At 45.6% G+C, this 13431-nt stretch overlaps 2 protein-coding genes across 2 annotated transcripts; one reads left to right on the top strand and one right to left on the bottom strand.

Moving 5' to 3' along the window:
• Nucleotides 1-240: 240 nt before the first annotated feature.
• LOC139155557 (protein BUD31 homolog) lies at nucleotides 241-3007 on the bottom strand. The gene is made up of 5 exons (XM_070730740.1): nucleotides 2928-3007; nucleotides 2467-2581; nucleotides 2230-2352; nucleotides 713-879; nucleotides 241-509 (listed from the first exon to the last, which is right to left on the bottom strand). The coding sequence occupies exons 2-5, from the start codon at nucleotides 2558-2560 to the stop codon at nucleotides 459-461; spliced, it is 435 nt and encodes a 144-aa protein (XP_070586841.1). The 5' UTR covers nucleotides 2561-2581; nucleotides 2928-3007; the 3' UTR covers nucleotides 241-458.
• A 255-nt stretch (nucleotides 3008-3262) lies between these two features.
• Nucleotides 3263-12578, top strand: LOC139155555 (28 kDa heat- and acid-stable phosphoprotein-like). Its single transcript, XM_070730739.1, has 6 exons — nucleotides 3263-3420; nucleotides 6068-6159; nucleotides 7388-7501; nucleotides 8537-8658; nucleotides 10124-10275; nucleotides 11603-12578. Exons 1-6 carry the CDS (start codon nucleotides 3408-3410, stop codon nucleotides 11659-11661), a joined length of 552 nt encoding a protein of 183 aa, XP_070586840.1. The 5' UTR covers nucleotides 3263-3407; the 3' UTR covers nucleotides 11662-12578.
• Nucleotides 12579-13431: the final 853 nt, after the last annotated feature.

Raw genomic sequence — 13431 nt, 5'->3', positions numbered from 1 at the left:
TATAGCATTTTGTTTTAGCTCCCTGGTTTCTTTGCTTGAAACGGGAGTTGTTCATTTCTAAGAATACTATATTTACTGATGATCAGTGTGTATCAGTGATCATCAGTAAACATAGTATTCTTAGAAATGAACAATATTTTCAAATTGTTCAAAAATAAAGTAGTGCTTAGTCTTTTTAAATTTTTTTGCTAGAACATATACCGTAAATAATTTTTAAAAATCAAAGAATTATGCTTATCATTTTGGGAGAAGTAGGTAAGACTTTATTTTATAATACAATGACAATACAGGACATGAAAACACATTACTGCATTCACACATTTATTCTATTGCGGGATACAAAGGGAGTCTATCTCGACAGCAAGTTGTGGAAAAAAAAATAGTTCTTATGAGCACTCCTTGATGGTAACAGTCACTTAAAACTTCCAAAATTTTGAGGTTTCTTTTGAAGAACCTTTTCATCCAGAGCAGCCCCGACAGCCGCAGTGAGTGCACTCAATTATTCTTCCCTGGAGAACAAAACCAACAGATGAGTGGTTTGCAGTTATGCAAAATGTAAAGGGGGGGGGGGGGGAGATTCAGTGTTTGAAAAAACTTTAAAACATTTTTTTACAGGACGGGAATTTCATAAATTTATGCATACAAGGGGAGAAGACGGTGGATACTAAAAGCATGGCTGCAAATGACTTATAAAAAAATCAACATTCCTTACCACTTCAAGTTTACTCTTGGGCACTCTACAAATGCAGTTGGTTCCAAAATTGGTATCACGGGTCTGGATGCAGCGTAAACAGCAGAGATTTTCGTATCCTTGTTTCTTCCATTTGGCAATCAAGTTTTTGTCTGCGTAACCTTCTTTGATGCAATATTCGTATAATTCTACACAGGGCAAATATAAATGAAAGGGTGAATATATTCATTCCTCTGGTTAAATGAGCTAGAATTTGGAAATAGGTGAACATTGGTAAAGATGTATGGAAATGGCCTTGAAGAAGGAATTCAGTAAATAACAGCTAATTCAGTAAATACTATCTCGGCCATAAACATGTTAAGTTCCAGTTAAGTTGATTTAGTGTTCATACCTATACGTAAGGATCTACTCAGCTAACATTATATTGGCGCAAGACAAGAATTAGTAGAATTCAACAGGAGGTGAACAAATATCACTTGTGGGAATGTAAGGATTCTAGGTTTATTCCTTGCTTGATTCCACTCCCCAGGCTTTCTGTCCTAAATAAGCAGAAGGAAGAAACTCAACATTATCCCGCCTTTTCTTTTTTGCTTTTTATGAAGGAATGCAGACAAAGTGTGCCAGGCTTTCAAAATTATGCTATACCCTACAAGGGGTGTCAAACTAGCTGCCCGCCGGCCAGAAACATCACACACAGGCTGTTCTGTCCGGACAGGGCAACAATCAGAAATAAAGAGCCTCACACACTGTTCAAAATTTGATCATGGACAAAATCTATTGGTAAAAACAGGTCATGCAATCCACTGGGTTAATAAGGAATTTCATGCTGGCAGTGTTTCTCTCTAATGAGCTGGAGATAAGAAAGCCCAGGATGTGAGCCAGAAAGCTATAAATCTTAGTCCTTGAAGTGTTTCTGGCAGCTTGCATAAAACTTTGCATAACACAGGCATGAAGGAAAAGGATTTGAACTCAGAAAGTCTTCTCAGCTTTGATTCTCCGGCAGCCATGATGTCCCTTATATACTGGCAAGGCATAGCCAAGTGTCCCATAGATCTACTAACACCAAGAACCCCTCCTTTTCAGATATTCATGCCTAGACCACGTTCTCCTGACCCTTGCATCTAACGGAGTCCTCCTCCTCTAATTCCCCATCATCTTCTGACTCATTCCCATAACTGGGGGTTCTACAATGTTTGGCTGACTCTCAGTCCCTTCCTCTCACTCTCAGATGACAAGAACACTGGTCTGCGATGCCAGTACTCATCCGTCTCTTGATCCTCGAAATCCGTGACGAGCTGAGCCAGACATGGACTGCTCACAACGCAGGCCACACCCACCCCAGCTCCATGATGGGAAAAACATCACGTGATTGATGCGAGTTTGACACCCATGCCCTATAATAAGACTCCCAGTAGTCCCTGAAGTCTGTCTCCTGACTTGGCCTACCTCAAAGGGTTGACTAATTTACCCTCCCCACAAGACCAAAAAGACAAGGTTTATATATTTTCAAGGAAAGACAAAAGAGATCACTGCCTTACCTCTGCTAATGGCTTTCCTTTTGTAGAAGAGATCAAAGATATAGCGGGTTTTCTGATGATGTATTCTGAAGATGGGCCACAGAGATTCCACTTTTCTTTTCCCTTCATGCGGCTCGGTCTCAGCTGAGAGAGAAAAACGGCACAGACCATATATTACTTTTTCATTCTTGCATATTTTCACTTTTCTGTAATGCGTACAGCCAAGCAAGCTCCCCCCCTCTCATTATACACACACACCTTCTCTCATTTTTTGATCCAGCTCATCTAAGGTTGGTTCAATCAATTCCCAGCCATCCGGAGGTGGCTTTCTGCTCCTTTTCACCTTGGGCATCTCTTCAGAAAGGAAGACAACCTGCGGAAGGAACTTATTTGAGATCTATGTGTTGTGAGTGGTCCACGACCAGCTCAGTTAGTGACAGATTCTGAGGAGGATGAACTGGGTCCGTTTTGGTTACCCCTAGGCCAGTGTTCTTGACAACTGACTCAGAGAGGGAGAGGGAGGGAGAATGGGAACCTGAGAAACCTGGGGAACTACCAGAGACTGTAGAAACTTCAATGATAGTGATGTCTGAGTCAGAGGAAAAGAGAGACATAGGGGATCAGGAGCCACGCAGAGAGGCGTTAATCACGCCCCAGATAGGGTGATGGGGCTCCGGGTCCCCCTTCTGGTCCGACGCGGGACTGGGGGGGCTACTTACGATTTGGGGGGTTGCTGCTGTTTTCCTCCGCGACGCTCTTCCGCTTCTCCAGAGTTCCCGTCGCCCCGCTGTGACGTCACCAGCAACAGGCCTTACTTCGCCCCGCCGTCGCTTGCCAAGGGGGGCTTTTCCTTTTCCCGTTCGTCCGTCTACGAAAGTTGCCTGTTTGGCGAACTGCCTTCACGAAGAAATCCTCGAACGGATCAGCCGGCTTCCCTTCTTTCACTTTTGACCCTTTTGCGGCGCTAAAGTGCCCTCCGTTTTCCGTCAGGCGGCAGGCTAGACAGCCCTCAGAGCCGGCCCTCACGAAAAAGAAGGCGGCCGGGGACCTAAACGGGGAAGACGTCGACGCCGGCCCCACTTCCGTTTCCGGGTCGCTCCCAGCTCGGGGCCAAACGAGGCGTGTGAGGGGGGGAGGCGGGTGGAGAAAGCAGGAGGAGCCGCTCACCGTCGGAGCCGCCATCGTTGCCGGACCTCGCTATGCCCAAAGGAGGTGAGCGCCCAGCCGAGGCTTCTCTCCCTGGGGAGGCCCGGCTTCCGAAGCAGCTGGACTACACCCCCCATCGTTCCCGGCCGCGCCCCATGGGCATTGGGACCCCAGTCCCCCCTCTGCCCGGGTGGCGCTTCAGGCCTTTCCCCTGTTTAAAATTATATATGTGTATTAATATATACTGTATTACATTAATTAATATATATTGTATTCATATTAATTATTATAATATTAATTCTTATATATATATATAGACATGCAAAATATTGCACGGGGCAAAACCCGAACTCAGAACAATCTACATACATATACCCGTGAAAATCTATGAAAACAAATATATATATATGGAGGGGCTTGATCATCATTCCAGGGCAGACCCCCCCCCGGAAGCCCCCCAGATTCTCGGGCAGGTCCTTTAAAGAGCGGGGGCTCCATTAATGCCATAATTGGGCTGGGGGATGAGGGGGGTCCATGGGAGCCCCATTTTAGGGGCGGGGGAGTTTAATGAGGGTCAACTGAGAGGCTGTGGGGGGGGTGTCTCAAAAAGAGCCCTGTGAGGGGGGGGGCTTAAGGAGTGTCAAATCAGGGGTGGGTGGGGGAGGATCTCGAATGACAAATCAGTGGGGGGGGGGGGTTTCTTAAGAAGAGCCAAACCATGGGATGGGGCTGAATTGATGGCAAAATAAAGTCTGGGGTGGGGGAGTCTCCAAAAGAGGCGAATTAAAGGATGGGGGGGGGTCTCTTAAGGAGAATGAAATTGGGGGAGAGGGCTTACTTAGTGCGAAATCGGGAGGTGGGGGCCTTCCTTAGCCCAAGTAGGGGGACGGAGGAGGGACCTTTCCTTGCTGACCTCCACCACCATCCAGAGTCCAGGCAGCCTCTCTCCTCCTCCTCCTCCTCCTCTCTCATCTTCCTCCCTCCTCCTTTTCCTCCTGTTCCTCCTCCCTTCTCCTCTTTCTCCTCCCTCCTTCCTTCTCCTCCTCCTCTTCTTCCTCCTCCCTCCTTCCCCCTCCTCCTCCGGAATGGCAAAGCCACCTGGGTGGATTGCATCAGGCTTCAGGGATCTTCCAGAAGGGCTTCCCTCGAGTTGGCTGTCAATCAGAACAGAGCTGGAGTTGGGGATTGTCAGTTTCCCTTTGCATGTGGGAAGCGGGGTGTGGGGGAGGTTGAGTAGGGGGTTTCTGGACTCAGTTTATACCCCGCAGCCGAGGAGCTTCCTTCGAATGCCCATCCCCACCCCTTCCTGGACAGCAGACCCTCAGAAGAATTGCCTGCTTTGGGATGCCTTTCAGCTTTCTTCTCTTTAACTAAAAAGAATCTTTTCATGTTTTTTCGTGAAGACCTTACTTGATTTGGGTAAAAAAAGGTCTGTGGGAAAACAACACAGCTCAGAGAGCACCAAGGACAGCCCCCCTCCCCTGTTCTCCTCTTCCTCCTCTTGACCCCTTTCCTCTTCCTCTCCACAAATCTTCCTTCCTTCTAGGAATGACAATGTTACCTTGTTTGGGTAATGTGAGAAAACTACCAAGCTCAGAGAGCGCCAAGGGCCCCTTCAGTCTCTTTTCCACATCTCCCCCTCCTCAATTTTACAAACCCTACTCCTAGTCCTGATGATGTCATCGTCTTATCCATAATCTCAAACTGAATATGATCCACCATGTGCCGATACCAATTTTGTATTGTCCATTTTGTCAAAATCCTTCCAGCCTAGGACTATTACCGCCTGGACACTGTCTTGCTGCTTCTTTTATTTCTCTAAATTCTTCCATCTCATTCCTTTTGACTATTACCACCATTTTCTTTGTAATTGTCTTTCGTATATTTAAAATCCTATTAGTGTCCTCTCGCACTTCTTTCCAATGTGTGGAAAAACAATATACAGTATAATAATAATAATAATAATAATAATAATTTATTAGATTTGTATGCCACCCCTTTCCGTAGACTCGGGGTGGCTCACAACAAAATAGTGACAGTGTAACAAATCTAATATTAAAAACATTCTAAAACATTTTAGTATACATAACTAAAAAATCCAATTAATATAACTAAAACTTTAAAAAACACTAATAGAGTTAAAATCATCTATTACCATTCACACACCGAAACATACTACATTTGTTGGCCAGAGGGCTGAGACCAAATGGCCCCAAGCCTGGCGGCATAAATAGGTCTTTAAGTGTTTACGGAAGGCGAGGAGGGTGGGGGCAGTGCGAATCTCGGGAAGGAGCTGATTCCACAGGGCCGGGGCCCCTACAGAGAAGGCTCTTCCCCTAGGTCCCACCAAACGACATTGTCTAGTTGTCAGGACCTGGAGAAGGCCGACTGTGGGACCTGACCGATCACTGGGACTCATGCGGCAGGAGACGGTCGCGCAAGTAATCTGGTCCCATGCCATAACCAACACTTTGAATTGAGTCCAGAAACTAATCGGCAGCCAATGCAGTCCGCGGAGTGATGGAGATATATGGGTAGGCCCGTAACTGCTTGCGCGGTTTACTGCATATGATGGGAAAAGACTCTCTTAGCCTGGAAACTCGCTGCTTCCATTGATGGGAGTCTAGGCCTTGCCTGACAATGGAATTTGAACACCCTATAAAGGAGAAAGAGGCGAGGGAAAGTAATCTTTAAACCCACTTTTTATTTGCAGGTAAAAAGGGGGGCCATAAAGGCCGAGCGCGGCAGTATACGAGCCCTGAAGAGATCGATGCCCAGCTACAGGCTGAGAAACAGAAGGCCAGGGTAAGGAGCCAAATTGTCTTAAGTGCTGTTGACAAGCCCAACACTGATGTGGCTAAATGAGACATTTGTTTGAGTGAGTTCTGCCTCGTTTTACAACACTTCTTGGCTGCAGCGGTTCAGCGAATCACCTACAATACAATATACCATACAATATCAACTTTATTTGATTTGTCAATCGACCATATCAAAGCGAGGAAAAGGACCACATCGGTCGTCATAAAACTGTGACTGGTTAAAATACAATAAAGTTGGCTAAAATGGAGGGAATTTGAATAAATAATAAGTTAAAATGCAGTATAATATGCTAAAACTGAGTAGTAAAACATGAGAATATAACTCGTGCAAAGGATTATATTAAACAAATCTAAGACACTGATATAAAATATTCTTAAGTGAGTTCATCTCCTTTGCATGCCACCCCAATATGTTCTATAAAACATATTCTCATCTGAACAGCCCTGACTATAAACTTAGCGGTTCTAGAAACTACATATATATTTGTACCCTGAAGAAAATATGATATTCCCATTTCAGCCTCAATTTGGGAGGTTTTCTATACCACCTTATTTGCTACCCCTGAGCAAGATAACTCAGGAAAGATGATGACTCATCCCCAGATCCTGGATAATCTTCCTACCTGGCGACCGGTTACAGTGACAGAAATTAAACGCATTATACAGTCATTGAATCACCTACAAAAAGATAGTGACAAAATTGAACGGGTCCAAAGACGGGCTACAAAAATGGTGGAAGGTCTTAAGCATAAAACGTATCAGGAAAGACTTAATGAACTCAACCTGTAGAGTCTGGAGGACAGAAGGAAAAGGGGGGACACGATCGAAACATTTAAATATGTTAAAGGGTGAAATAAGGTTCAAGAGGGAAGTGAACCCAAGAACAAGGGAGGCATAATCTGAGGTTAGTTGGGGGAAAGATCAGAAGCAACATGAGAAAATATTATTTGACTGAAAGAGGAGTAGATGCTTGGAACAATCTTCCAGCAGACATGCTTGGGATAAACATGCATCCATCCTAAGATAAAATACAGGAAATATTATAAGAGTAGACTAGATAGACCAGGAGGTCTTTTTCCGCTGTCAATCTTCTATGTTTCTATGAAAGCCAGAACCCCCTCCCCTCCCTTGGTTGAAGCTAAATCGGGGGTTCTGACCCCCACCCAATCTTCCTCGCAGCTGTTCTGATTGGCTGGTGCTTCTCCTTTCCACAGGAAGAGGAAGAGGAGCAAGAGGAAGGCGGCTCCGGGGCCTCTGGAGAACTCAAGAAGAAGGAGAAATCGCTAGATTCGGACGAGAGCGAGGAAGAAGAGGGCGACGACTATCAGGTAAAGTGGGGGGGGGGGGAGGCCGGGGCTGGAGAAGAATTTTTTCCCAATTGAGGGCCAAGAAGATGCTGCTGGCTTTGATTCAGCCAGTCAACACTTACACACACACACACACACGTTATGTGGTCTTGCATTTTCTCACCACACGCCAGGATCTGGCTCCTCCTTTGCTTTAAAGTCAGGCTTGCTAGGTGGAGCAGACTGGAAATGGTTTGGGTGGGATTGTAAAGCTACGTTAAGAGACCCTTGTAAATGTAGATTTTCCACGTCTCTTTTTATGGCCTAACAAGTTGGGGAGGGTTGTTTCTGTCTGCCTTTCCTCTTCTCTCCTTCTTCCCCTTCCCTCCTCTTCTTCGCCTTTTTCTCCTTCCCCTCCTCCTCTATTTCCCTTCTTTCTTCCTTCCTCCCCCCTTTTCCTTTCCTTCCCGTTCCCTTCCCTCCGCTTTTTCCTCCCTTTCTTCCTTTCTCCCCTTCACTTCCTCCACTTTTTTCTCCCTTCTCCTTCTCTTCCCTTCCTTCTTCCTTTCTCCCCCTTTTCTCCTTTTTTCTCCCCTTCCTTTCTTCCACTGCTTCCTCACTTCCTCTCCTTCCCTTTCTTCTTCCATCCTACCCTTTTTCTCCTTTCCTTCTCTTCTATCTTCTCCTTCCTCCGCTTCTTCCTCCCTTTCTTCCTTTCTCCCCTTCCTCCTTTCTTCCTTCCTTCCACCCCTTCTTCTCCTTCCCTTCCTCTGCTCCTTTCTTCCTTTCTCCCCTTCCCTTCTTTCACATTTTCCTCCCTTTCTCTCCTTCTCTTCCTTCTTCCTTCCTCCCCCTTTTCTCCTTTTCCTTCCCCACCTTCTTCCTTCCTCTGCTCTCCTTCCATCCTTCCTTCCTTTCTCTCTCCATTGTGACCTCTCTCTTAATCCATCCGTTCCCTGGGTGGCATCTCTTTCCTCCGGCTCGCAAGGCCACCCCCTCCGCACAACCGCCACACAATCCCCTTCCAGAAAGCTCTTCCAATCCGCCTCTCTTTTGTTGTTGCCTTCTCAATCCCAGCCGAAGCACAAAGGCGTGGAAGGCATGATCGACATAGAGAATCCCAACCGGGCGGTACAAACCGCTAAAAAAGTGACGCAGCTCGATTTAGAGAGCCCGAGGGAATTGTCGCGGAGAGAACGGTAAGTCCTTCCCTCCCCTCCCAGATAGAGAGGAGTGGGCAGTCCTGGCCTCCTTTAATCCCCTCGATTCTCGGGGAATTAGCCAAAAGTTTGGGAAAGAGGTTTAAATGGGTTTTGTTTTTAAACCTTTGGAAAATAGTGAATGTTGGGGGAACAAAAATACACTTTGGGTTCATTATCCCTGTTTTTCAACGTTGGCCACAGCAGAGTCGGCTGGGGAATTCTGGGAGTTGAAGTCTACTACTTTTAAAGAGGCAGGGCTTAAAAAAAAAGAAGAAGAGAAACCCACCACATTGACTTGAAAATGAAACGTAACCTTCCTTCCTCCCTTGCAATCGTGTTCAGGTAGTCCTCGATTTACAACAACCGGAGAACCCAACATTTATGTTGCTAAGTGGGTTCTGTCCCATTGTATGACCTTTCTTGCTACCATCTTCGGAGAGGGGCGGCATACAAATCTAATTAATAATAATAATAATAATAATAATAATAATAATAATAATAATCGCTGCAGTGGATAAGTTAGTAACCCGGTTGTTAAGCAAATCCGTCTTCCCCGTTGTCTTTTATTTATTTATTTATTTGATTTATATGCCGCCCCTCTCCAAGAACTTGGGGTAGCTTACAGCATCTAAAAATAAAACAATACAATACAATGTCCCAATCCAATTAATCTCAATTCAACTAATCTAAAATCCAAGTTATATTAAAAATCAGGCATTCCCGCTCAGATCACAAACATACATAACATTTGTCGACTACTTTGCTTCTCAGGACGCTGAAATGGTCGTTAAGTCTTTTTTTTTTTTTTTAGTGCTGTTGTAACTTCGGTCAATCACTAAAAGAAACTGTTGTAAATTGAGGACTACTTGTATTGCCCTCCCTCCGCCTGTTATAATTAATTATACAGTGTTCCCTCGCTTTTTGTGAGGGATGCTTTCCGAGTAGAGATGCAGAAGTAAATACACTATTTTTGGCTATGAACAGTATCACAAGCCTTCCCTTAACACTTTAAACCCCTAAATTGCAATTTCCCATTCCCTTAGCAACCATTCAGATTATTACTCAACATGTTTATTTATTAAAGTTTATTAAAAAAAAATATTTATTAAAGGCAGACGAAAGTTTGGCGATGACATATGACGTCATCGGGTGGGAAAAACCGTGGTATAGGGAAAAAACCCCGCAAAGTATTTTTTAATTCATATTTTTGAAAAACCGTGGTATAGACTTTCTGCGAAGTTCGAACCCGCAAAAATCGAGGGAACACTGTAACTTTAAAATGTTATGTAGCCAGGCAGCAGTGACATGGAAGGCTGGTTTGGTTCCCTCTGGTGAAACTCACCTGTTGTGTTCAGAACCATCCAGGCAAAAATCCACAAGTCTTTTGGAGGGGGGGGTGGCACAGATCTCCAAAGCCCCCCCCGTCTATTTAGATCTTTTTCTCCCCCGCTCTCACCTTCAGAGAAGAGATTGAAAAACAGAAAGCGAAAGAAAGGTACATGAAGATGCACCTGGCAGGGAAAACGGAGCAGGCGAAGGCCGACTTGGCCCGGCTAGCGATTATCCGAAAACAGAGGGAGGAAGCAGCCAAAAAGAAGGAGGAGGAGAGGAGAGGTAAGGGGGCTAAAGTGGGGTTGAGGCTTCTGCCAGGATTTTTCCCGAGTAAAGTATGTACTATGGGATGGGTGGTTTTAAGTATTTAAGTTGCCTATGTGGGAGGGAGGGAGATGGAAATGATTAGGGAAGGAGGGAGGGGGGGGGAAAGAGAGAGAAAGAAAAAGGAAGGAGTTGGAAATTAAACGAGGGGGAGGAAGGAAGGAGTGAAAAAAAGGGAAGGAGATGGAAATGAAAAGAGTCGGAGGGAGGAAGCAAATAAAAAAGGAAGGAGATGGAAATGATTAGAAAGAGAAGGAGGAAGAAGAGAGAGAAAGAAAAAGGAAGGAGTTGGAAATTAAAAGAGGTGGAGGAAGGAAGGAAAAAAGGGAAGGAGATGGAAATGAAAAGAGTCGGAGGAAGGAAGGAAGGAAAGAAAAAAGGAGATGGAAATGGTTAGAAAGAGAGGGAGGAAGAAGAGAGAGAAAGAAAAAGAAAGTTGGAAATGAAAAGAGTCGGAGGAAGGAAGGAAGGAATGAAAAAAGGAAGGAGATGGAAATGATTAGAAAGAGAGGAAGGAAGAAGAGAGAAAGAAGAAGGAAAGAAGGAAAAAGAAAGAGGGACAGAGGGAAAGAAGGAAAGAGAAAGAAAGAAAGAAAGAAAGAGAAACAAAGGGAGAAGAGAGAGAAGGAAGGAAGGAAGTAAAGAGCCATCAACCGTTTATAAAGATGTCTTATTTGGAGTTACACCCCTTCCTGTAGGAATTCTTATGCACTCTAGAAAGGTAGATTGACTGGGAGGAAAGGAACGAAGGAAGAAGAGAAAGAAAAAGGAAGGAAGAAGATGGAAATGAAAAGAGGAGGAGGAAGAAAGGAAAGAAAAAGGAAGGAAGAAGATGGAAATGAAAAGAGGAGGAGGAAGAAAGGAAAGAAAAAGGAAGGAAGAAGATGGAAATGAAAAGAGGAGGAGGAAGAAAGGAAGGAAGAAGATGGAAATGAAAAGAGGAGGAGGAAGAAAGGAAGGAAGGGAGATGGAAATGATTAGAGAAGGAGGGAGAAAGAAGAGAGAGAAAGAAGAAAGAAAAGAAAGGAGATGGAAATGAAAAGAGGGCAAGGAAGAAAGGAAAGAAAAAAGGGAAGGAGATGGAAATAAAAAGAGGAGGAGAAAGGGGAAAAGGGAAGGAAGGGAGATGGAAATGACTAGAAAGGGAGGGGGAAGAAGAGAGAGAAAGAAGAAAGAAAAAAGGAAGAAGATGGAAATGAAAAGGGAGAGGAAGGAAGGAAGGTTTCATCCCTTCATGGATTCAACTCTTCTTCTTTCTCCACTTGACCCCCCGCCCCCTCAACAGCTAAAGACGACGCAGCCCTGGCAGGCAAGCGGATGCAGTCGCTGTCCCTCAACAAGTAAAGGCAGCCCCCTCCCCGCCCCCCCCACTCGAGAGGAGGGACACTCCCGGGACGGTGCTGGGACCTGACACCCTTCGGACTCGCTGCGGCGTCAATTTTCCCAGAGAGGCTGCAAAGCAGGGCGGGCAGCGATGGCGGGCTCAACCGTCCCCTCTGAAGAGCAACTGACCGCTCCGTGTTTGTCTTCACTGGGCAAAAGAATTCCACGGGGTTGCTCTTTTTTCTTCTGGGTGGGTGGGTGGGGAGGGTAGGCACGCAGGCAAGGAGAGGGCAGGAGGCCCATGCAATCTTCACCTTTGGTGCAAATTCGTGGCAACTTCACCAGCGGTTGCATTAATTTTCGGGATGGGGGAGGGATAAAACCGCCACCAGCTGCAACGGTTTGACGTGGTTTTTGTTTGTTTTTTTTCATTTTTGAGCGGGAGGCCAAACGGGGGCGGAGGATTTGCCAGGGAGGGGGTCGATTGCTTCAGCTAGCTTTCAGGGGGTGGGGTGGGGGGTGTTGAGTAGCTTGGACCCCTGTAGATGCATTTCCCCAAAAAAAAATATATGGGGAGGGGTGTGGAATGCAGTGTGCTTTGGCACACTGTCCAGGGAAATAAAACAATTACTGGACAGAGGTGGAATCTCCCGACCCGCTGGCTATTTTAATTTTGTCTTTTCCACCCTGTTGTTATTATTATTTTTTTAAAGCCATCCTTTTTTCTCCTCCACCCCCCCTCCTCTGGAAATCAATAATGACTTTTTTTAAAAAAAATAATTAAACCCTGGGGCATAAAAAAACAAAAACCAGAAAGGCATCTTCAGGACTGTGTATCTTTCCAGGCTTAGAGGCAGGTGAGAGAGAGAGAGAAGGAAAAAAGAGAGAGGAAAAAAAACCTGTATATTTGGCTGAATAAAGTTTAAATTATCGTAAAACGGTCTGGTGGCCTCTTAACACCTTCGGAGCCGCGCTTGAACATTACCCGGGAAATGATTTTAAGTTCCTTTTTTCCCTTGAGATGGACCGCCTCAATTTAGGGGTCTCCCAAGCCTCGCAGGTCAGAGTGAAATGGTCCCGGTCCGCTCGGGCCTGTCAGTTGTCGGAGAGCCGGTCGCGAAGGGAGCGTGAGGCTCCACCCAGCTGCCTGGACGCCACCATTTGGGTTCTTTTACCCTCTACGCCAGTGTTCCCCAACCTTGGGCACTTGAAGATATTTGGACTTCAACTCCCAGAATTCCCCAGCCAGCGAATGCTGGCTGGGGAATTCTTGGAGTTGAAGTCCAGATATCTCTTAAGTTGCCACGGTTGGGAAACACTTGCATAGAGGGTAAAAGAACCCAAATGGCGGCAGCCTCACAGACTTCATATTCCAGGGTCCCCCTGGAGAATTCCAAAATTTGAGACCCTAGCAACGAGGATCAAAGGAGAAGCCATCTTCAACTTACTGTATAGCCGTTCATTTAGTGACTGTTCAAAGTTACGACGGCGACTGAAACGAGCGACTTAGGATGGTTTTTCCACCCTTCTGACCATTGCAGCCTCCCCTGGTCCCACCATCCAAATTCTGACCACTTGCGCTGTCCTGTGGCCACGTGATCCAAAGCAAATCCAACGGGGGGAGGCAGATTTCACTCAACCAACCAGGTTGCTGACTTAACAACCGTAGTGATTCGCCTAACAGCCGTGGCAAGGAAGTTGCACAATGTGTTCTAGCCACGATTACTGATCCCACAAATTCTCCAAAGGCTCAATCTTCAAACAAGTAAACTCTTATTTCTCTTCGACCGT

Source organism: Erythrolamprus reginae, unplaced genomic scaffold, assembly GCF_031021105.1.
Source record: "Erythrolamprus reginae isolate rEryReg1 unplaced genomic scaffold, rEryReg1.hap1 H_3, whole genome shotgun sequence".
NCBI classification, from domain to species: Eukaryota; Metazoa; Chordata; class Lepidosauria; order Squamata; family Dipsadidae; genus Erythrolamprus; species Erythrolamprus reginae.
Note: the sequence above shows the minus strand (reverse complement) of the source record. Positions and strands in the feature narration are given on the sequence as shown.

Coding starts and splice junctions, on each gene's coding strand:
- LOC139155555 (XM_070730739.1), top strand. Junction 6,160..7,387: donor CTGAGAAACAGAAGGCCAGG/GTAAGGAGCCAA, acceptor TCCTTTCCACAG/GAAGAGGAAGAGGAGCAAGA. Junction 7,502..8,536: donor AAGAGGGCGACGACTATCAG/GTAAAGTGGGGG, acceptor TCTCAATCCCAG/CCGAAGCACAAAGGCGTGGA.
- LOC139155557 (XM_070730740.1), bottom strand. CDS start 2,560: ATGCCCAAGGTGAAAAGGAGCAGAAAGCCACCTCCGGATGGCTGGGAA. Junction 2,353..2,466: donor GGATCAAAAAATGAGAGAAG/GTGTGTGTGTAT, acceptor TTTCTCTCTCAG/CTGAGACCGAGCCGCATGAA. Junction 880..2,229: donor AAGGAAAGCCATTAGCAGAG/GTAAGGCAGTGA, acceptor TGCCCTGTGTAG/AATTATACGAATATTGCATC.